Source organism: Arvicanthis niloticus, chromosome 14, assembly GCF_011762505.2.
Source record: "Arvicanthis niloticus isolate mArvNil1 chromosome 14, mArvNil1.pat.X, whole genome shotgun sequence".
NCBI classification, from domain to species: domain Eukaryota; kingdom Metazoa; phylum Chordata; class Mammalia; order Rodentia; family Muridae; genus Arvicanthis; species Arvicanthis niloticus.
In genome coordinates this window covers 703,420-727,700 of record NC_047671.1, presented here as the reverse complement: position 1 = coordinate 727,700, position 24,281 = coordinate 703,420, and the positions used below count along the sequence as shown (strand labels likewise).

The 24,281-nt window shown below is 37.2% G+C and overlaps 1 protein-coding gene across 4 annotated transcripts in view; it reads right to left on the bottom strand.

Moving 5' to 3' along the window:
- Dok6 (docking protein 6) overlaps positions 1–860 on the bottom strand; it is a 382,064-nt gene extending 381,204 nt beyond the window's left edge. Inside the window, exon 1 of one of the 4 annotated variants that reach the window (XM_076912327.1) lies at positions 466–860. In XM_076912327.1, coding sequence (XP_076768442.1) covers positions 466–531 — 66 coding nt within the window. In that variant the 5' untranslated portion in view covers positions 532–860. The remainder of the gene's footprint in view (positions 1–465) is intronic. The other 3 variants (XM_034518225.2, XM_076912329.1, XM_076912328.1) reach the window with 3 other exon arrangements.
- Between the last annotated feature and the right edge of the window lie 23,421 nt (positions 861–24,281).

Sequence of the window (24,281 nt, the reverse complement as noted above, 5' to 3'; positions counted from 1 at the left end):
AAAGGAGAATTTCGAAATGGGCTTGGAAAAAGAAGACCAGAAAATGGTGAATCTAAACACACAAGAAAGACACCTTTTACACCTGCTGTCAGCACATGGCAGTTCTCCCCAGAGTCACACACTTTTGAGAGAAATCGTTGTAGGTTGCACAGAATGTAATAAATCTCTACGGCTTATGTATCTTCGGAACTGACAATCCCTGTGTTCTATTGGACTTCTGGCTATGGGCACCATGAGCCCAGCGCACTTGAGGACAGGGACCTAGGCGCTCCAGAGCCCTCACCTCCGTGTGCAGAGTACCTCGGGCAGGTGCCAAGCGCTGGTCGGGTCAAGCAACAAGCGGACTATCTGGGCAAGGCCGGCTGCTCTGGTACCCACGCGGGTCACCTCTCCCCGCCCCCATACCCAGCAGTCCTCCTGGCCGCCAGAGCAGAGAAGAAGGAGAAAGCCGAGTTAACCACTCACCCCTAGCTTCCTGCTGCGGATTTTCACGTAGCCCTGCTTGACTATGTCGTTAAAGTTGGAGGCCATGGCCAGCGCGGTCGAGCTCCTCTGCTGGGCGATCCGCTTCCCGGAGTCGACAACCGCTGTCCGCCGTCCGGACCACGCAGGTCTCGCATCCAGCCGGCGGCCGCCAGCAGTCGCGCCGCCGCTGATTTCTCCCCAGGCTCCTGCTGGCGCGGACCCGGGGTCGATAGCTGGGCCGCCTCACAGGGAGACAGGGGATCCGGGGCCCGGAACTGCTCAGCAGCACCAGCACCTCGCGACCCGTCGTCACCTTCGCCCCTGGCCACAAGCGGAGCACCGCGACCCGCGCCCGCCAGCTGTGCCCCCCCCCCCTCCGCGCCGCCGCCCCCGGCAGCACCCACAGGCTGGCGCCTCACTCGGCGGCTCACAGCTGGCCGGAGCGCACCATCGCGGCTCCCCGGCGAGGAGGAGGGGGAGGGACGGCGGGGCGGGCCGTTGCGCCCGATCGGCTCCCTCCCCCTTGCCCGCGGGGTGGCAGGGCTGGAGGATGCTGGCAAGATGCACTCCATCACTCTCTTCTTGGGCAAGGAGCTCCGCCTGCCACCCGCGCCTAGGATATGGCTCCCACCGTAGCCCAGTGCTGGCACCACTCGCCCAGGCGTGGATTCCTAAGGACAAGGTTCCTCATTCCACCGCTGTTAATCTCGCCTTCCCAAACTGGGCAATGTAGACAGAGCATGGGGGGGGGGGGGAATTCACAGGTTCGCAAAAGGCAAAGAGGAGCGAGACAATTGTTTATTTCAGAGATGGTGTCTATAATACATTTTTAGTTCTAGGCACACGTGGCCTTTCCCGGTCTTTGCCCTGTTGGGAAGTGTAAATCGAAGCCCTTCCTGATGCACACACAAAGAGACCAACCCTGCGCATGTGTCTAATCCTCAGGCTGCTGAAGTCAGAAGGAATCCTAGAGGCAGCAGGTCGCAGATGTCCTCTACAGAAAAGGCTGTGATGCCTGGATTGTCAATCGGTTTTTAGTTAACTAGGGCTCAATGTGCTGCTGGCGTTTCATCCATTCAAGAAATAAAAAGGCAGAACGATGATCCAGGGATGTGCTGAAATGTTCAACTTGTAAAAAAACAAAGGAATGAACTTTCTCCTCTTAATCTGCGAAAACATGCCTTAAAATATGTAAAGACAGAATTTTGAAGTTACATTGTTTTAGGTGGGTCAAGGGAAAGGAGCATTGAATATTGGCTGGCAGAAATTTATGGATTTCTAACTATAGTAAAGAATATTTACAGCTTAAGTAGCTACGGAGGTTGATAGTTTTAAAAAGATGTGCAAAGACTTTTCATTTCTGAGGAATTCATATTTAATGAATCTTCATAAGACCACATTTAATTCTGCTTACTTCACAAGAAGTATTTTTCTAGATTCTCATTTAAATTGTTCTCATTTTCGAGGTTCTCATTTCATTTCATTTTAAAAGATGCTACAAAGAGTGTCTCACACATTAATTAATGACTTATTTCATGTGATCCTCTTTGCAATCACAAACGTCAAGTGAAACATACTCCCCACTTATCAGAAAGAACATTGAGGCCCAGAAATGTTCTGTGACTGGACAAAAATTTCAAGGTTGGAGTCAATAATAACTACATGAGCATAAAGTTTTTCATTTAAAAAACCTTTGTATTAGTTGCTTTACTCGTTGCTGAGACAAAGTACTTGACAAAAGCAGGAGATATAAAGGTCACCGTGACAGGGAAAGCATGGCAGCAGCCATTCAATGACAGTTGAACTCAGTCACTTAACAAGGGAAGAGGGGATTATGGTACACAGCCTGCTTCTTTTTGTTTTTCTCTGATGTAGGGCTCCAGCCCATATTCCCAGTGTGTCTTCCTGCCCATGGAAACAATCCCACGGGCATGCTCCAAGTTATATATTCTAGGTTATTTTAAATCTATTCAAATTGATGGCAGAAATTAACCATCACAATCTATTTCCATGGAAATCCAAGACTCGGTCTCAGCAATCATCTTAGAGCTTAGTAATATTCAGTCTGGGTTAGTAACCACAGCTAGTTAGGAGTATTTACACATCATCTATAATTGCACTGAGCAAGGTGGTTTTTTACATCCTTGATTATAAGGTGAGCTAATATGATATCTTTATATTTATCTATTTATTACTTATAGTAGAGGGTCACCTGCATGCCACATTTGAATCTGTGAAGGTCAGAGGAAAAGTTTATGGATTAATTTCTGTCCTTCTTTGGTGAAAGATATGAAGATGGAATCAGTCATGAGTTTTGGTGGTAAGTGTCCTTACCACTGAGCCATCCTGTCAGCTCTGGAAATAAATTTAAATGATTAGACTATTCTCTTGTATTATTTCCTTTGAAACTCTATGACATAGTAATTTGTTTGGTCCTTTCCCTATTTTAGCATTGCTCCCTTATTTTCTACTTAAAAATAGTAGATTGTTGTTTAATGTTCTTCAGTTCTTGATTTGTGTGATTTTATTCTTATGGTGCCTCACTTAAGTTGATATTTTCCTTTAGCCAATAATATGACTGAGAAATTAGGTTATATTCTGTTTTCTTGCAAGAATAATTCATGAGGAACGTGTACATCCTACTGAATCATACTGCATGGAACAAAAGGTCTAGTTGTAGAATAGATTAGAAAGCTAAAATGTCAGCCTGATCCATACTTTATAAAATACATAAAGTATAAATTAAAGAAAATGAAAATTTTAAGCATGAAACTATAAAATTCTTCACTAACCTCCCTTTTAGTGATGATGACTTTTCAAAGGCATCATTTCATTAGGGATTCCACAGTTCTAATTGGCTAGTTGTATTCGTTTCTTGAAAATGAAACAATCAAGCAAAAACACTCTTGCTTGAAAATTAGAGGACTGTGTAGTTTTGACTTTATTAACCAGGCTTCAGAACTAAGGAATAGGTTCTAACAAGTTCCTAATGAGCCCCTATTCTCTTTAGAATAGCTGTATATTGCTTGATTTCCAACTTCAATTTTTGTTTTCTTTGTGGTGTCTGGACTACAAGGGGTTTCTTTAGGTGGTACTCTTTAAGTTTGCCAAGTAGGTACTCAAGGGATTTACTAGCCTTGCTATGTACATGAGGTAATCCAAGTTCGTCTTATATATTTTTCAATTCCTTATCTACTGAAAACTACTTCTCATCTCTTCCTCTCTGCTTTCAAAGACTATGTAAGGAATCGCCATAAATAAGAAATAAATATATTAATTAATACATATGCAATACATATTATGTGTATATGTAGAAACAGGACCAAAGATAATCTAGAATGAGAAGAGACATTCAGACCCCCTATATTCCATTGGCAGAAGCCAATCTGACAGAATCAATTGTAAAAATCAACTAACTAACTTGAAAAGGTAAAGGCTATGCAGAGAGAAGAAGCAAGTGCATGTGGAATAGAACAAAAATCAGAGATAATCATATTCTGACCTACAGAACTAACCCAAGGACTTTCAATGTTTCTCCAACTCCATCAGGATTTCACAATTATTATTATGCAGTGAATTATGTATGTCTTCTATTTTTCCCATTTGTGAACAAAAATATGTTCAGTATATACATTAGACTGATCCCATACTTGCCTTTTGAATTTGAGGAAGAGAACTCTTTTGTTTCTAACTTTTAAGAAAAATTCATGCTTAAAATTTTTAAATTTTACTAATGCTTTACATAGGAACATGTTTTACAAAACAAAATTATCTGCTTTAAGCATATATAAGATAGGTTGACAATTTGAGGAGCATTGGTGGTAGGTAAGCATATTTTGCACACAAGCCATGATAAGTATAAGGGTCCTAGGGTAGACTGCTACAGACATTCCCAACTTCATTCTAATCTCCTTTCTGAGCTAGATTTACTGAATGAATTATAGAGAATTGCACTATGACAGAAGAAATTTGATGCTATTTCTAACACTAAGTTTTCAAAGGAATGTGGGTGTGTTTGCTGAATGTCTCTTGCCTTTCCTGTCATTTTTTAAATGGGCATGCTTTTCATGGTTGTTACCTGAGAATACTATCCATCCAAGTCAGAGCACTTAAGAAACAAACACACACTTTTTGCTTGTGCTTATTTTTAGTGAAATTTTATTGTATTTGATTTATAACTTCAGTTTTGTTTGGGAAGGGGTAATTTAGAGTATTATTGACATCATCTTTCTCTTTCACCACAAAATTGTCACAAAAAGAGTTTTATTGCAATTGTCTTTATTCTTAATTAATATGCAAAAGAATGAATGGTATTAATGGATTTCATATACTTTTTTTCTTGTTTAATTCCCATACACTCCTGAAGACATTCTCTTCCTCCTAGTAGCCATGGCAAATCTGTAATCCAACTCATAGGCTTCTTCAAACTTACTTCTTGATCCTCTTCATCAACCAATATTTGAATCTTAATTTCTGTCCTTTTTTCCCCCTCTATTCTTAGACCTGTCCTTTCAAGACATGTTTTAATATTTCAAGAATCTATGGCAACTTCATTGCATGCTACTGTTTGTTACTTGCTATATTCTCCCATGTGGAATATTCCATGTTCTATCTTGCCAGCTAGTTACATTAAGGGGTTCCCAAGATAAATACAATCTTATGAAATATGATTTTGACCATTTTTTATTTCCTCAAATCAGTATTTATTTGGTAGTATTTAGTAATTCATTTCATCAAATACAAATTTGATGCTGTAATAAATTTTCTGTTTACTGTGACTTGCATTTAAGTTTTTATGTGTTCCTCTTGTCCACCCTCAAAAAAATGGAGAAAGAGAAAATGTTATTTTTATATTTCTGTGACATTAAAAATAAAATATTTTATTGAGCTTTGATAGTATCATCATTAGTGCATATTATAGGAGTTACTTATATCACCACTTCAAACAAGTTTAATTACCCCTCCGGTTTGTGAAGTCTTTTTCTCATAGATAAATGAGGTCTGAGCTCAGTTACATTACATTTTTTGCACCTCTCTTCATAGGCTCTAAATGTTCATATTTGTTTTATTATTTTTTATTTCCATCTTTGTTTCACAGAATTGTATAACCTAAATTGTATCATCTAAAAATTCACAAATTAACATTCTCAAGATATAATTATATTCAAAGAGGTAACAACCTTAAAATCAAATTACTAGAGTGGCTCTAATCTAATATGACTATGTTCTAATACAAAAATTTGTACATAGACAAGTAGGGAAGATATTTATTAAGAGGTCACAGGAAATATTTGTCTACAAGCCATTTAGAAAGGCCTTAGAATCAATCAGCTCTGTTGAAATTTTGATCTCATGTAACATTGCAAGAAAAAAATTACTGTTGTTTGCGTCAGCAAGTTCATGGTTTTTCATTATGGGAGTCTCAACAAATAAATATACTGTTACCTTGAATGTTTAATAGTTTTCTAAGTGGTGATCTTAATATATTTCCTTAAATTTCTCACTTGGTATATTTTCTGGTTTGTTTTGACCCAAACTAGAGACATCTGAGAAGGAATTTCCAATGAGAAAACATCCTGGTCAGAATATTTTTGATTGGCCATTGCTGTAGGAGGGCCCAGGCTACTGTGGGCTGGGGCATCACTGAGAGAGGCAGTTGGTCTTGAGATGTATAAGAAAGTAGGCTGAGCAGAGCAGAGGAGTATGTCAATAAGCAACACTCCTCAATGGTCTGGTTTCAGTTCCTGCCTTTCACATTCATCCCTGCATTGAATTCCTGCCTTGGCTTCCTTCAGTGGACTACAATTTAGGATAAGTACAATAAACACTTTCCTCTATAATTTGCTTTTATTTTTTTTTAGTTGCAGCAATAGAAACAGAAAACTAAAATAGAATAAAATTTATATTTTACATAACTCTAAACAGTGATGCTTTTCTGATGTATCAATATATAGATACCTTGTGCTTACATATAAAAATATTGACCTCTATATTGATATATTGACCTGTTAAATCTGTGTGTATATTTCCAAAATAGTTTAGTTACCCATATGTTCATCCCATTTTTTTAGATTTAAAGAAGACATACAACAGGGGGACAATTTTGTGACACATGTCTGGTATTCCAGGAACTTTGGCAAGCTGAGGTTATATGATCATTTGCGTCCAGGAATTCAAAGCCATTATAGGAAAGATTTGCCATTTTTTCACATTTGTTTTTGTTTTGGTAGGTTTTTGTTTTGTTTTGTTTTGTTTCTGTGTTTTGTTCTGTTTTTAATGAGAAGCTGGAACCTTGGTCCAGTGATAAATGCATGTACTGTGCAAGGTAAGAATCTGGGTTCAATTTTGATTGCCTGAATAAAAAAGAAAGTCATGACAACATGCATGATCTTGTAGTGGCAGTGCTGTGGAGGATGGAGACAAGAGGATCAGTGAGGCTTGCTGGTTGCCAGAGTAGCTCTAGGTTTGGTGGAAAGACCATACCTCACAGGATTAGGGTAGAGAGTGATAACAGCTTGATTCATGATGTGCTTCCTGAGCCTCCATCTCAGTGCACAGGCACCTGACCCTCAGGCCCAACATACATATATACACACATATCACACATACACACACACTACCATCCATATATGTATACCACATAAACACTCAAAAAATCACATATATAAACTTCTGGGTTTTGAGTTAAAAACTGAGGTGGGTGTGGTGATACACTCTTCTAATCTCAGTACTCACATGTCTGAGGTAAGATAGTTGAAATGAGCTTAACATTGGCTTGAAATATTTTATAACACCTCTGCCACTCCTTCATAAAAAGAGCCTGTCTCAAAGGCAGATTGAAAGAAAGAGAGAGGGGGGGAAGGGAGAGAGAGAGAAGGAAGAAAAGGAGGAGGAAGAGAAGAAGAAGGGAAGGGAAGGAAAGAATGCAATAGACAAAAAAGAGAAAATAATTGAATTTTATCTCTTTTCCTATTCTTATGGCTCTCTCCTTTTCTTTCCCTTAACTGACATGTTGTGAGTTAGGCATACTCAATAATATTAAATTAGAAATGGCAAAATTGGATACCTTTACTGTTTTCTTATTTGAAAAAATATTTTAATATTATAACATTAATTATAATCTTAACTTCATAAGTAGCATTTTTGTGGAGATACGTGTATTGCTGGCATTCTGTCGAATTTTTATCATGAACAGATTCTGAACTTGATCAAATAGCAAATGTCTTTATAAGGAGACCATGTTCCAAGCACAGCAAGACTGCAATCTGTTACTCAGATCCAGAGCCACTTCAGCAATTCCATTTGGTTTCTCTTTTCTGTCTTGGCCTAGTGCTGGGAGCAAAGTAAAAATTCCTAGTCACCAAATGGATCAGAATAGCCAAGTGTCCTTAGGAAAAATTTGTCTGTTTGCTGCTGATTTCATCATGTTTTCAAACATTTACCTGTGAGCAGTATTGCAAAAACCTGATGAATCTCTGGCTTTAATAAAGGTGTTTGGGTATAGAGTTCTTTTCTTTCACTTGTAACCAGAACACATGTCCTCCAAATTCAACATATACTATTGGGGCAAATCTGGTCAGATGTTTAAGGACTTTCAATTTTTTAGTCTGTCAGTATTCACAGGTTTTTTTGTTTGTTTTGTTTTTGTTTTGTAAGGACTTTTGATATGTATATGAAAGATTCTTCCTCTTACTACTTTGTTAGGTTAGAAGGCCAGGGATTTAAAATTGGCAGTTAAGGAGACTAGGCCTAAGAACTGGGCAAGTCCAGACAAGCCCAAGCAAATCAATTTCTAATAGAAAAAAAAACAGGTTCCTGCCTTCATGCTTCAATAGTGGTTTTGGAATGCCTAGAGGTAGAGTAAGATAAAGCTCATATACCCTAGAATTCCAATGTTCTTTAAATCAGGCCTGCAAGATCACTTGGTTGTCATTCTCTATCCTGGTAATGGGAGACCCCAGCATCCTGGACTTCTGCAGAATAAAACACTCTTTGCATTTACATGCTGTTTGAGTCCAGATATCATTCTTTGGATAAACATGGACCCTTACATAGGGATTTCTATATAATCAAATTCTGCAACAAGGGCTGGAGAAATGACTTATCTGTTAAGAGAACTGGCTGCTCTTTCTGAGGACCCAGTTTAATTCCTAGCACTCTCATGGCATCTCACCCTCATTTATTTCACCAGTCGCAGGGATCTGACACCTGCTTCTGGCCTCCAAAGGAACTGAAAGCACATGAAACACATTAATGCAGGTAAAACATTCAAAAAAATATAAATAAATTAAAAGTTCAATTTGCCTATAATAAGTTACCAATTTGTTATAAATTTATTAACTTGAAATACAAAACTGTAATCAGTAAAATACAAATCTGTTCTTAAGGCTTAGTATGGTTTTTATAAGTGGACAAATAAGAGATGGTGATTCAGTGATTGATCTCTTCAGCTAAGCTTATGTTTTTTATTGTTTGGTGGTTTTTGTTTGTTTATTTTTTCTGTTTATCTTTAATAAAGGCATGTTGGGTCTTTTCAGTATCATTTGAATAATTGGTGAGCTAAAAGCAACATGTAGACCCAAAGAATCCAGACAGGAAGGTTAACTTGGCTAAATGTAACACCTGTGAAAGCACATGGTAGGGGATCCACCTACCAAACCCTGCTTGCATCTGCCTGTTCCATGCTGAAACTGCAGGGGAACTCATCTCTTCTGCAAATCAGGCTTGTTCCTCAGGCTGCTGTCCACACTAGGTGAAGACATTAGAAACTGTCTTCTGAGATGAGTACCAAATTATCTGTGTCCAAGGACACCACTCTGAACTCACTACTCCTATTCATATCTCTATCACACCAGTATCAACTAGAGAGAGCCACACCTGACCTGAATTAGATACTTTAACTTTCAAAGCCTCACAGATTTAAATAACTAAACTAGCCTAATTGGCAAATAGTCTGCAGTTTCCCACCTTTAAGTTTCATTTCTAGTCTTCAGTCCTCTTCTTCTTTTATTCCTTCCTTTTAATGCTTCAGGTTTTAACAACAAAAACTTCTAAACCTCATTCTGCAAATCCACTTTCTCTCAGATGTTAATCTCACTGATGAGGCCCCTCTCTATGAAAGTGGAGCACATTAAGTAATTTTTCCTGTGGTGTTTAAGTCTCTAGATAGGATGTTGCCTTCTCAGATCTCTACGCTGGGTTGGGCTGGTCCCCTGACTCTGACAGTGAAGAGGAGAGCAAAACAGTTCAATTCTAACCCCATCCTGAAACTGACTTGGAAATATTCCATAGGAAGTTATTCGTAAAACATCTTTATACTTTCTGCAACTCTGAAGAAACTCCCTGCTGTGTTTCTAGCTACTTTATCAGCTACTTATAGTCTCAGCTTTCATGAAAAGAAACCATAAAATTCTCCCCTTTGTATCTTTATTTTGCTAATTTGGTTCTACTTGCTTAAGCTATAGGGTACCATCTTCTCCTATTTCCATTCTAGCTTACATAACTGAAGTATCTTTTAAAAGGAGAGGGCATAAAAATCAGTGTTTGATCTGCAAAATGGTGGCTCCCCCAGGTACTTCTGTCCTGATAGTGAATGGACTCACATCACCATAGAGCTAAGATCAGTTTGATCAGAAAGCAATCATGTGGTTTGATCACTATATTTTCTAATGATTTCATAAAGAGGGCAAATGCCATGTGACTTCACCACCATCTTAGTAAATGACCCAACATGCACAAACCAAAATGGTTATACCCACAAAACTTTTTGGTCTCACTGAGTCCTTTGGAGATCATTGCAACTCTTTTACATTAGAATAAGGAGAGAACATTAGACCTCTAACATGTTTATTCTGTAATTTTGACACTTTTTACATAATACATTTACTGGCTTTAAGGAGAACTCAAATTTTTCTGGCCATGAGCATCTAGCACAGGCATCCTAAGAAAAGTAGCTTTGAGATTCTCTGATCACAGCAGCAACTCAAAAGACCAAACTGCCAAGTGACAGACAAGCTGTTGCCAATGAGGAGCTGATACATAGGCTTCATTGAGTCTCAGTGTCCACTATTTCAGTCTGTATCTCCAGGTGGATTTTTCTCTGAAATAATATGTTCTCCATCCTCCAAGAACCCCTTATACTCCTAGTACATTTCTGCCTGACCTAATAATATGAAAGGTTCTCTTTCACACAAAAAAATAAAAATATATTCCTAACAAATAATAATGCTCAGAATCTTGGTTTATTAAATGTATTTTCTGTATGATTATATACATGAAGACATCCACATGTGTTCCTGAGGTTTTTTTTATTATTATAATGTATCTAGTACCAAATTCACTTATATCTAAATACTCATGTAAACTAAAACTGTAATGTTATGAGATCCATTTAGATCCAACACATCTCAAACAGCAGGGCAATACATATAACAAAAATATATTGTAATAAAGCTGCTACTGATTGATCAGGGACACAGAACAGACTTAGGAGCTGAACTGTGACCTTGAGTCAGAATGTTACAGAGGTTTAAGCCTGAAAATGACAAACATCTGTGTTAAGTTACAATTACATTTTTCCACCAATTAGGATTCAGGGAGAGGAAACTTTCTTAGAAATATTTCCCTAAGTGGTATACTGTACCTCGCCAACCCTGACCAGCAGGAATTAAGACATGGAACAACTGGTTCCTTCTCACAGCAGTTTACTCAGGATGCTTAGCAGGTGATAGTCAAGATGGCGAGCCTGCGATTCCCTTCCCAGGCGCCGATTATAAACCCTACCAGGAGCCCATGAACTCATGCCACGTGCACCATACAGCTGAGGTCACTAAACAGCAAAACAAGCTATGTGGGATAAACAATATATTTATCAGAATGTGCTTCAGCTGTTATAGGCTTTTGAAAACAAAGTCTTTCATCAGGGTATATGGTTCCAGATGGCTGCAAAGTTGATCTAGCCACTTTCTACTAAAGTCGGCTCCCAACAGTATACTTATTCTGTTCTCGTTGGTTGTATAATTCAACTGTGGTGGGACAACTTACTAAGCATTCATGTCTCAACTTGCCAATCAACTTACCCACCCATGCACATGTTTCTCTGTCAGGCAGGATGCCAGTTACCTAAGGAGGTCTTGGGAACTTAAACTTTATTTGACCCATATTCAAAATAGAAGTTTTAACTAAAATGGCTTCAATTAAGTTCCTTCCTAAATTAACTTGCCCACCTTCAATTTTGCTCATAGAAAAAAAAAGCCACATCAAACAAACATTTATTTAATGTGGTACAGTATTTTCTTTTACAAAAGAATAGATAAGATACTGTCATCAAAAACATACTTTCTTCTTTTATTCTTTCTCATCTGTGAAATAAAACATATCTAATTTACTGAAATTTAATCTTAATAAATCACAAAAATTAGATTTTTTTCACTACTATACATAAAATGAATTATTCAGACTGATACCAACATAAAAGAATTTTCATTTACTTACACATTATATGAATAGAACTTTTACATTAAATGCCTAACCTTATTGTAACTTGTTATGCACTTTGATATACCTGAGAGACCTGCTCTTTTCTGAAGGGAAATAGGGAGAGTAGATCTGGTAGAGAAAGGAGGCTGAAGAGGGTGCGGTATGAGAGGAAGGAAGAGAAGGTAATTGTGATCTGGATATAATATATGAGAGAAGAATACGGAAAATAAAATAATGAAATAAAATAAAAGTGGACCAAATGTGAATCAGAAACAGGAACATTCCTGGACATGCCCCAGTGTGTAGGGGAATGCTAGGGCAGTGAGGTGGAATGGGAGGGGGCACCCTCATAGAAGCAGGGGAGAAGGGTGAGATAGGGGGTTTTGGATGAGAAACCAAAAAGGGAGATAACATTTGAAATGTAAATAAATAAAATAGCCAATAAAATTTTTTTTTAAAAGCAGGTGTTTTGGATGCTGTGGAGGATCTCAGGCTGCAAGGAATCTTCACCCCAGTACAGAATTCTTTTCATTAGTCCATTATTTTCTCCTGATATCTTCTACCCAGGCTCTGTAACTCTCTGTTGCTTCTGCTAGCTTCATTCGTTGCTAAATTTCCCTGGATGTGAAATTAATCATTGTTACCAGGTTAGACCAGATCTGTAATGAGAATTTCTCCTAACATTCCTTGACCAGTCTTGCACTACAATCCTTGGCTTCATACACTGACACCCTTACTTTTACCTCTATATCTAACTTTCAAAGTGAAACATCCTTTCATTAGCCACAACCACTTAATTTTACCCTTCTCCCCTTGATGATGATTCTCCTATGGACTCTATCTAACCTCTCCCCTAAATCATTGTGCAAAAGAGCTGGATACCCCTCTTAAACAGAACTCACTAGTTCTAAAATCTAGCCAGTTCCATTTAGTCATCCAGCCTGGGTCTGTCTGTTTACTATGGTCCAGCACTCCTGGAAGGATTCTGCCCCCTCATCACTCTTTATCCACATGCCCTCTCAAGCTACATTTTTTTTACCTAATGATTGACCCATTCCTAGGTCCTATACTAATGAGCTCCCAAGATGGTCCAGGCTCTAATCACATCCTAGTGTTTCCATAATCCTGAAAGGAGCGCTATCTCTCTCCTCAAACTCACCAACACTACTTGCATTCCTTCCCATTCTGACATGAGCCAAATCTAACAAATAACTACTGCCTGTTTAGAGAAACAAAACAAATTCTTTCCTGCCCTGTATTGGAACCTCTGTCTATAGACATCACCTCCTCTCATTGCTTCTTCTCTGTGTCTCCTGCTCCTACTTTCCCTCCTCCAGCTTCCACCTTCCTTGGCAATCTCTCACTTTCACTCTAGAACCAAATTATCCATTTACAGTCCCCAGATGATTACTTTTCAAAAGTTGCTACAAGAATTCATGGCTGCAAACACACTATTCACCTCAGCCACTCAAGTTAAAACTCTTCTACTATACAAAGTCAATCCAATTTAAGTGTCATAGATTTAGGAACAAAGCCTACCCTTTCCCTCCATTGTCCCCCTTCCATAAGAAGCAGCCACTGAACAAATACCTTTCCTTTTTTATGTGACATTAGGGTCTGAAATGAAGGATTAATGACCTAATAGACTATGATACTGAACCTGAAACTAGTAATACCCATGGAAACTTCTGGTAAAGGGATTGATACAAATCTCACTGGCACCTCCTACTTTGAGACCCTGATAGGACTAATCTGTAGATGGAATCTACCATCTCAATTTTCTTCTTTTCACTCTCTAAAACCCTCAATCACCACATGCCATGCTATGTCTCCTCTCTCCTTCCCCAGAGTCTTCAGCTCATTAGTTGTCCTTATTAAAGAAATAATTTTGCTTGTATCAGAATTTATTTATTTTGCTTGTATCAGAATTTGCTACAACTTTTAACTTCCTTATGGTTTTCTGCATTGAAGTTTATTATGTTGTAATTAAATTGTCTTTTGTGCCTTTAAGAGTATTATTGTCTTTCATTCTTTCTGTTGCATGTTCTTTAAAGTATATTGCTAAAAGTAATGCCTTCTTGTTCTTGATTTTTATGTGTGTCCCATGTCCAAGTCTTTTATTTCAATTTCTTGAACTATATTAAGTGTGCTCAATTTAGAGTTTTAAATTATAGCTAAATTCAACCTATTATAAGATAAAAATTAATATGCAAATCCTAGAATATGTTTTGATTGCAGTAATTAATTCATTTTTTCTTTCCTTTGTTGTTGTTGTTATAATTTGTGTTCATGTGTGAGGAAGGGTAGGCAAATTTATGTTGTTAATCTATTTGAGAGGTAGTTATGAGTCTTTTTCCATAAAAATCAACATTTTCTTCCCAGAGATATGCTATTTTCTTTAAGGCTCAAAGAAATCATGACTTATATTTCAATTTCCACAATCTCTTATCCCATCAGAAATTTAGAATGGTGTAGCTTTACTTATTTTTGCTTCTTTAGTATTGTTTTATGAATTCTTATTAATAGTTTAGCAAAAGTTCTTGTATTTATATTTTGAGAATTTCATATAATTTATATTTATAGTAAATCCTCCCCCTTTCCTCATCCAAATCTTCTAGTATGCCCACACTCCCTTCTCAAAATCCATTACCTCTTTTACACACACACACACACACACACACACACACATGTGTGTGTGTGTGTGTGTGTAGGTATGTGTGTAAATACAGCCTGCTGGTTACATTAAATGTTGCGCATACGATTATGTGTTTATGGTTGACCACATGGAATTGTCTAACATACCAGTGGACTTTGCACTAGAGTAGCTTTTATCCTTCATCAGCAAGCATTAATTGCATGCTGCTTTGTTTTTAAAATAATTTTAACTATAAAAGCATTGTATCACACCCCCCCATGTTCTTCCTTAGTTCCTTCCAATTTCATGGCCACTTTTTAAAATGTTATTGTTACATATTTGTATGCATGTTTGAGTATGTACGTAGCACATGGCACATGAATTTATAAATATAATTTTATAATTTAGTGATTCTGCTTAGTGTTGATGTACATGATTTTAGGACTAACCACTTGGTGTTGGATAGTCAAGTAAGGGATTCATCCTAGGAAAGTCAAATTCACTCTCTCTTAGCTTTCCTTAATTGCCTGTAGTTCTTTGTGAAGGGATGGAGCTTCATGAAATTATTTACTTTTACATTATTACACTTATTGGTGATGTTCCTGTTAAGCTCTTTGTGATAAAGCCACACTGTGAAGTTAGCATGGGTGAATTTCTCTCTCATATATAAAAGATACAATCTCACAGATTAGTCTTCTGGCTCTTATAATTTTTTACCCCCTTATTATGATGTTTTCTGAGCATTAGGTGTAGAGATTGTATTGTAACTGTATAAGCTGGGGTTGTTCACAGCACAGTCAATTCTCTGCATTTTGACCAGTTGAGAATATCTCTAATGATCTCTGTCTGTTAAAAAATTTCTTTTATGATGGATGAGAGCTACATTTAACTGAGGGTATAAAGGGAAATATCAAGCATAGCAATACTTCTTTTTTGTTGTTGTTGTTTGTTTTGTTTTTTGGGGTTTTTTGTTTGTTTTTTGGTTTTTTTTTGTTTGTTTTTGGTTTTTTGTTTTTTGTGGTTTTTTTTGGGTTTTTTTTTCTTTTGTTTTTTTTCAAGACAGGGTTTCTCTGTGTAGCCCTGGCTGTCCTGGAACTCACTCTGTAGACAAGGCTGGCCTCGAACTCAGAAATCCTCCTGCCTCTGCCTCCCAAGTGCTGGGATTAAAGGTGTGCGCCACCACCGCCCAGCCTATAGCAATACTTCTTGTATGAGCACTTACATATTACTAAATTTCTATTTTTTATAGATCATAAATAATCAATATATAGTATAAAATATAAACTACAATGCGTATTTAACTTTTTCTTTTAAAATTTTGTTTCTCTTTTTAAATTTGTGTATATGTGCCTGTATGAATTTATATTCATTATGTTTGTGCAGATGTATGTTGAGCCAGAGAGGGTGTCAAATACACTGAAAATGGAGTTATAAGCAGTTGTGAACCATCCTACAAGAGTTCTTGAAATCAAGCCCAGGTCTTTAGGAACAGCAGTGTTGCTCTTCATATTAAGCCATGTCTCTAGGTCTCGTTTGAAAGATTTTAATGTGAGTTTATTTTTAATTCTGCTTTGAATTGTGTTCCCTCTCTCTTAACTTTCAGGAACACATGCAAGGACCAGAACTTGTTAACATTTTAACATGTTATTACTCTAACAGATATATTGTCTCTTTTTGAATTGTTTATATTTTTTCCGTACCTATTGTCTGACTTGTTTCTTTAGCAGTGTTTTCATATTACTCCAAATCAAGGCTTTGTTTCTTTACTTTTCTACCTCATGTTTTAAAACATCTCTTTATTTCTCTATCTTTTCTGAAATTTTCTTTACACCAATGAAAATGCTTCTCCATTTCCATACATCCACAGTAGTATATATTTTAATTTGTTTGTTAGATCTTGAGCATTCTATCTGGAATGAGATAAAATCTCAAAATAATTTTGAACATTACTTATATATTTTCAGCCATACATATTTAATCTTTTGAGAAATCTATCTAATCTTTTGCTTAACTCAATCAATGTGTTTAATTGAGTTATATGTTGTCTTGATTGTTCATTGTCTAAGTTCTTCATATATTCTAAATAGTAATGTGCTCTCTCCAGCATTCTTTTTCCACTTTTGTACTGAGTCTTCACTCAGACCACAGTGTCTTTCGCTGTACAAATATACATATGTTTTAAATTTCATGTGGTCTCATTTGTCAATAGTTGGTATTAATATTTGTGTTTTCCAGGTCATATTCAGACAGTCTTTTCCATTGCATATAAGTTCAAATATATTCCCTATTTCAAGATCCATATCAGGCATTATGTAAAGGTCTTTGATCTACTTGGAGTTGGGTTTTGTTATGGGTTAAAAAAATTATTGAGTTTTATTCTGCATGCAGCTACCCACTTTAACCAGCACTATTTGTTGTAGATAGTGTCTTTTCTTTAATGTGTAATTTTGGCTTTTTTGTCAACAATCAGGTGGTTATTAGTGTATAGAGGCTTATATCTAGTACCTCAGTTCTGCTTCATTGGCTAGTGAGTCAGTCTTTATCCCAGTATTATTCTGTTTCTAAGTTCTGCAATATAACTTAAAATTAGGAATGATAATATTTCCAAAATTTGTTACTGTTTAGTTTGTTTTAGTTATTATTATTTTTCTGTTTCTGAATTAAATTGATGATTATTATTACTTAAAAATTGAAGAATTGTGTTGGGATTTGACTGAATCTGTAGACTGCTTTTAGGCAAGATGGCCATTTTTCAAATATTAGTACAATTGATTACCTCCTGTTCCTCTTTCCAACCCCTTTTCCATCCAGTTCCCTCCTTCCATCCATATGTCTATTTTATTTTCCCTTCTTAGGTAGATTCAAGCATCCTGCCTTGGGCCTCCCTTCTTACTTAGTTTTTGGGTCTGTAGATTGTAGCATGGTTATCCTATACTTTATGGCTAATATTCACTTATAAGTGAGTATATATCATGTGTGTTTTTCTGGGACTGGTTTACCTCACTCAGGATAATCTTTTCTAATTCTGTTCATTTACCTACAAATTTCATGGTGTCTTTGTATTTAAAAGCTGAATAGTATTCCATTGTATGAGTGTACCACATTTTCTTTATCCATTCTTTGGTTTAGTGATATCTAGGTTGTTTCCATTGTCTGGCTATTGCAAATAAAGCTGTGATGAACATAGTTGAGTAAGTATCCTTGTGGTATGGTGGGACATTTTTTGGGTATAGTCTCAGGAATGGTTTAGCTGAGACTTGAAGTAGAACTATTCTCAATTTTATGAGACACCACCAAGTTAATTTCCAAAGTGGTTGTACAAACTTGCAACCCCATGCAAAGAACAAGGAACTAACATGTTTAACAGGAATACTGGGCTTTGAGAAAGTTTGTTAAGTTTGGTTAAGCATAGAATTAAACTTTTTTGAATGTAGTTTGGTGCAGAACACATGGCTTCCCCCTTATGGCTAAGTGTCTGTTGTGAAGGTTTTTAAAACTATTTTTTCTTGAATTTTATTGATTTTATGACAAAAAACTTAAGTATGAAGGAGGAGGAAAGGTCTTCCATATGTGTACTATTGGTTGAAATCTAGAAACATTGTCTACTAAAGAATTGAAACAAAGTTAATAAGAAAAAAAAAGCATCAACTGTTTCTTGGAAAAATCCTTGTAAAATGTATTTGGAGTCATGTTCAAGGCTTTGTATACTAAAACTACTAATAATATAAAGGTAAAATTTATATCTAAATGTAATACTAAGTATCACCAATATATAGACATGTAAAAATAAACGTATTAAAAAAAACCCACAATTGACAGAAACTTTGGTAGGGCATAGCTTGTCTTGTATAGGAAAAGCATCTAGCCAAACCACAGCATAGAAATGATCCAGCAGGAAATGTACACACAGAGACATATGCCTAGAATAAAAGAAAAGCAGTATGAACAAAGGAAACACAGACAAACTAAAGCAGAGGGAAGATAATATGTGATGTATCCAACAATGTCGCTAATTTAATCTCTGTTTTCAAATATAATTTTGGATTAGTTGTTTTGCTAATTTAAGAATCACAATTATTATGTCAGTATTTGTCTTCTGTATAAGTTTCTTCCAGACTGAATCATTCCATCTTACAGGGATTCTCCCTAAGACTGAAAAAGTAAACAATGTAAAACACATTCAGAAAGTTCTTTAAACTGACCAGATTCACTAGGTTCCTCTTTCACCCAGAGTATTTAAACAGCAAACACAAATGAGAATCACTGCCAGACAAGCCAAGCTGCAAGAAGACTCTAGGAGGAGTCATCAAGAAGCCTGAAAGAAGCAGAGACCAGTTGAACTGTCTGGAAGAAGGTTAGGCTAACTGAGCTACCTGGAAAAGACACTACAAATCATTGAGTTGCCTACGGCTGTTGAGTGTACTGTTCCCAGATTTTATGACGTTTGATGGCTTTTGTGATCCAGCTGTCTTTGAGTAATTTCTGCTCCTGTAAGTAACTCCTTGTCTATAGTCCTAAAAGTTATCTCCTCAGAATAAAGGTCTTAGAGAAATTTTCTTTGACGTCTTCATCCACCATCATTATCATCTTCCATGTTCCTTTGCTCATCTTTATCAGGTCCATTTAATTCACCTAAAACAACACTAGCTCTCACTACATTTTGTTTGTTTTTAGTTTGTCTTGAGTCAAGGTTTTGAGTAACCCAAACTTGCCTCCAATTCACTGTGTAGCTGAAGATCATAAACTTTTCTTGTCTCCATCTTCTAAGTGCTGACATTACCACCATTCTTTACCACACCCAGCTGCTTATTCTCCCTTTAAAACCTCCCCTGAGCTTGTTCCCTACCTTGAGCTTGCATGTTTTTTGCCTCATACTTTGTCTACTTTTACTTCTTATAAACTTCTTGCTCCATTTTTCCTAATTTACTTCTTATAAACTTCTTGCTCCATTTTTCCTAATTTGGTTCAGTGTTCAAATAACTCTATTTCCTTAATTCACAGATAATTCATTAAATCCATATTCTTAATTTACTACTGATTATAACATAACAAAGAAGATGTAAGATAACACTGTTAATATTATGTACAACTAGACATGAAATTGGTTCAATCATAAGATAGTAGCTTTCAAACTACTAATGTTTCTCATGATATTACAGCCCTTATTTTCAGTTTATTTAAATATAGAGTTTTCCTTTCTAGGAAGAATGCTCATTCAGAAAAACAATCAATCAATCAATCAAATAAACAAACACACTGTAGATGCATGAGTTCAGATGGAGTGAACTCATATTCAAAACATGGGCTAGTAGTACAGGCTTGTAAGCCTAGCACTGACAAAACAGAGTAGGTATGTAGGCATGTTGGGGCCCAAGCTCGAGTCCCTGTTCAGGCGCCAAAATAAATGTTGCAGCCCAGGCAAAATGTTGAGGCCCGGACCGACCCACGTTTGGGCAGCCACTGTATCCCAGGCCAAGCTGCTGCTCTGGTCTGTGGGTCGGGGTTCAGCAAGAGTGAGGGTGAGGGCAGACTCAAAGAATGGAGACCAAACAGGGTATGATTCAATCCCGTTTATTCTTCAGTCTCTCTTCCTCTAAGTGTCTCCTGTCTGATTCTCCCTCTATAGTCTCATGTCTGGTTCTATCTTCTATAGTCTGATGATGATCTGTTCTGTCTCTGCCTTTTATATGTCTCACTTCTAAGCCAAGCCTCTTGGTCACACCTTTAATCATGCCCTTAGGTCTTGTCTCTAACTCTGATCTCTATACTTCTAAGTCATACTCTTAAGTCACACACACCTTTAATCTCACACACCTTTAATCTCATGTGCCTTTAATCTCAAGGTATCTAAACCAAGATTATCGGAGTGTTCTCAGCTGTTGTAGGCTATTGTAATTCAAGTCTCATGTCAGGGTATATGGCTCAAGATGGCTGCAAAGCTGATGGCCGCTTTCTGCTAAAAGTCGGCCCCCAACATAGGCATAGTTCAATGTGTGTACTCCAGACTTGGTGAAAGAACATCTCCAAAATTTATGGTAAAAATACCTGAAGGTGACATCAGCATTGACCTGTGACCTACAATCACATGAGAGGAGGGCAGCAATAGGGGAAGAGGTAGAGAGGAGAGGGAGAAGGAAAACGGAGAGGGAGACAGAGAGGGAGAGAAGATAATAATCTACTCTAGAATCATTCAGCAGATGAGGCAAGCTAAATGAACATTTTTATGCCCAGCACTCACATTTAAATCCTCAGGTAATAGTACAGATTGTAATGCTGTAGAAATCTCTGGAAACCTCTGAAAATTATAGAAATCTTGGTAAATTGTAGGAGTCAAGATATTTAGGAAGCATAATTTATAGTGCTGTTCTAGTAAGGCATTGTTCTTCAGTTTCCATCTGTTTCTCAGAAAAATACTCTCGCTGTACTTGGAAACATCATTTCAACATTCAACAGTTTGTCAGATGTCATATGTCCTGTGTTTTCTTAGTTTTCCGATATGATCCCTTCAATATATAGCAGGGAGAAGGATTTGATTTACACATGGCATGTAATTTCAACATAGAAGAAAGTGATTAGGTAAAGCGGACTAATACCCACCTCTGAAACAAAGAAACAAAAGGGGTCATTTATAATTCTTTCAAAGCTAGATTTTAGGCCAGATAAAACCAAAGAGACACAAAAATGTTTTTTAAATGACTTCTGGTAATAACCTTGGTTCTCATTCTGAATCTCATTAAACAGGTTAAAGACTGAAACCATTTTTGTGGCCTAAGATTGTTGGGAGCCAACTTTTAGCAGAAAGTGGCTATCAACTTTGCAGCCATCTGGAGCCATATACCCTGACTAGAGACTTGTTTTTCAACAGCCCACAACTGCTGAAGCACACTCTGATAAACATCTTGTTTATCTCGAATATCTTGGTTTGCTGCTTAGTGACTCCAGCTGCATGGTTCTCACAGTAAAGTGTCTTCAGCTGTGTTCCCCTGCTTGTGCTTATGAATACCCAGGATTTCCTTGCAGGGGGAGAGAATAAGAGAGAGACGATGAGGAAGGGACAATAAGAGAGAAGGAGACAATAAGAGGAGACAATAAATGAGAAACGAGACTTGATCAGACCCTCTGGCTTGTCTCCTTTCTCCGAGTCTCTTCCCTTTCTTTCCCCACTCTCTCTCTTGACCAGAGCACTTAGCCCCAAAACGTGGGGCAGGGCGGTCCTCAACATAAGAATTAAATTCTTGCCTGAAATTACTTCTTTGTTTTAGCCTAATGTCAGCTTCCTGTCTGAAGCCTACTTCCTTGTCCTTGGCCAATGTTATATTTCTGCCAAGCTGCCCATTTCCTTGTCCTTGGCCCATGTCAGATTCTTGCCAAGCAGCCCTAAAGGCTCTACACCTCTCCCCCTTTTTTATTTTGTTAACAAGACTGAGCTTGTCTTAGGTCATTCTAACAAGAATGCCTTCCTTACCCATCATGGAATATGCATTATCAAAAGCAATGTACTTCTGTCTTAGGTTGGGAAGGCTCTGTGCAGAATCTTACCTGTCCTTGGCATGCCAGCCTGTTAAGTTAATAACCCTCATACTGTGAATCCATTTTCAGTTTCAAGCCATGTACTTTGGCTGCCAACATGTTGAGATTGTTAAAGACAAGCTTTAACAAGATGGGCAGGAAAAAAAGTATTCCCAAGACAAAAAGGGCTAGCATGATCAAGCTATAAATGTCATTCTTGAAGCTTGACCAAAATAGAAATACTGACCTCAGGCTATGGGTAATTTTATCAGCAGTATCTATAGCATCAACACTCAGCAGAGCAGCATTCTTGAAATTCATAAGCTTACTATGTATAGTTAAAACATCCAGAGAGGTGTAAGAATTATGCCAAATACACTGCAAGTGTTTTTAAAAGTGTTTCCTAATTATAGTAACTACCACAGTAAATTTTAGAACTAACATGAATCCAATGGTATTTGGCATGATACTTGAGATGGCTCCTTACCCTTAAATTTTGAACCTCCTTCTGATAATTTGAATAGGATAAAAATCATCAATCCATTCTTTCAAATGCCTATGTAAATCCTCTTGTATTCAGGCAGGAATCTAAATATTAGGTTAGAACAAAGAAGTAATCTCAGGAGGGAATCTAAATTTTAGGCAGAACAAGGAAGTAGGCTTCAGACATGAAAATAACTTTGAGCCAGGACAGGGAAGTTGGCTCAGATATTTTGGTCATCCTGATAAGCCCTTAGAAACAGTGATCACGGGAGTATTCACAGAATTTTGTTTATTGCCTCCTTGTTCTTTGACTATTTGTGTTTATTGTCTTTCTTGTTTCTTAACTATTTGCATCTATTGTATTGCTAGTCCTTCAACCTAGAACTGACCTGAATACTTGCATGTAATTCAAATAGTATAAAAGCAAAAAGCAGAAGGGGGATGGGATAGTTGGTTCTAGGGAGGAGAAATGGGGAAAGGAGATGGCATCTGAAATCTAAATAAATAAAATATCCAATAAAAAATAAAAGATTTTTTTCAAAAATATTGAAACCTTTTGTAAAGCCTAGATGTATTGAAAGGGACCATTATATCACAGCATACATAATACTGCAGTGGGGACCTCTCCCACTTCTGTTCCACTTTCCATTAATAATTAGTTTGTTCCTTTATGATTGTAAATGCATTAGCATTGATATTTGGACAGTCTTTGCCACAGTAATAGAGTCACAGGGAAATTACTAACTTTCAGTTAAAGGCATACATTTAAATGTGATAGCATGTTACTGTGTAATAGCTACATTACCCACTTTCTAGCATATTAGCTAGTGCTCTGCACTAGGGACCATGCACAGTAGTATCTGTGACTTCTGGAGCTTTTCTTGCTCAGCCCTATCTTGTTTCACTTTCTGATATGTCTTGCTAATGTTGGGACAGCCAATAGTAACATCAAAGTAAAGCATGCACTGATAAAACTTTCTTCATGGAATGGAAAATAGAAGCCCAAACATCAATCTTTGCTTCTTTGTCCTTGATATTTCTTATATGCATTATCTACTTATAGAATTAAAGTGTTATTCCAGATTGATTTGGAGAGTTGATCTTGATCTTATATAAAATGGCTTGGCCAAAATCTAATTCTGTCTATCATTCTAGCCAGTATATGAGCTCCTTAATATTTCTCTACTATTCTCAGCACAGAATGTTACCCAGGCAAATGTAGAGGGCCTGCCACATGGCTCTTGTGATCCAGAGGACCTCAAATGATTGGTAAGTGGAGACTGCTGAGGACTGCGCTCTGTCTTCTTTTATTTTCTGGCCTTGGTTTAAACCACTTTCCCTGTCTGATGGAAAAAAATCCCTGTATACTTGCTCCAGGGATGAGGGTTATGTTTAACTCCACAAATAGTGTCTATTTACATTGTTACTGTTTTGTGAAAAAATTCTTAACATGATCTGTTGGTTATACTTATATAAGGAAAATTTAGACAAGATTGGACACAAACAGAGTGGTTGACTATAGACTTTTAAGGCAAACATAATCTTTCAGTTTAAAAGCCAAATTTAGAAACTGTAAAAACAAAAAACATTAATACTTGTATATCTGGGGCACAAATGACTGAGAATGTCATTAATAATAAGTTCAGTAACAAGTCATGGGTCAGAATTATAGGCTTAAAGTAAAGATGGAAAAATGAGGCTCCCATGTTAT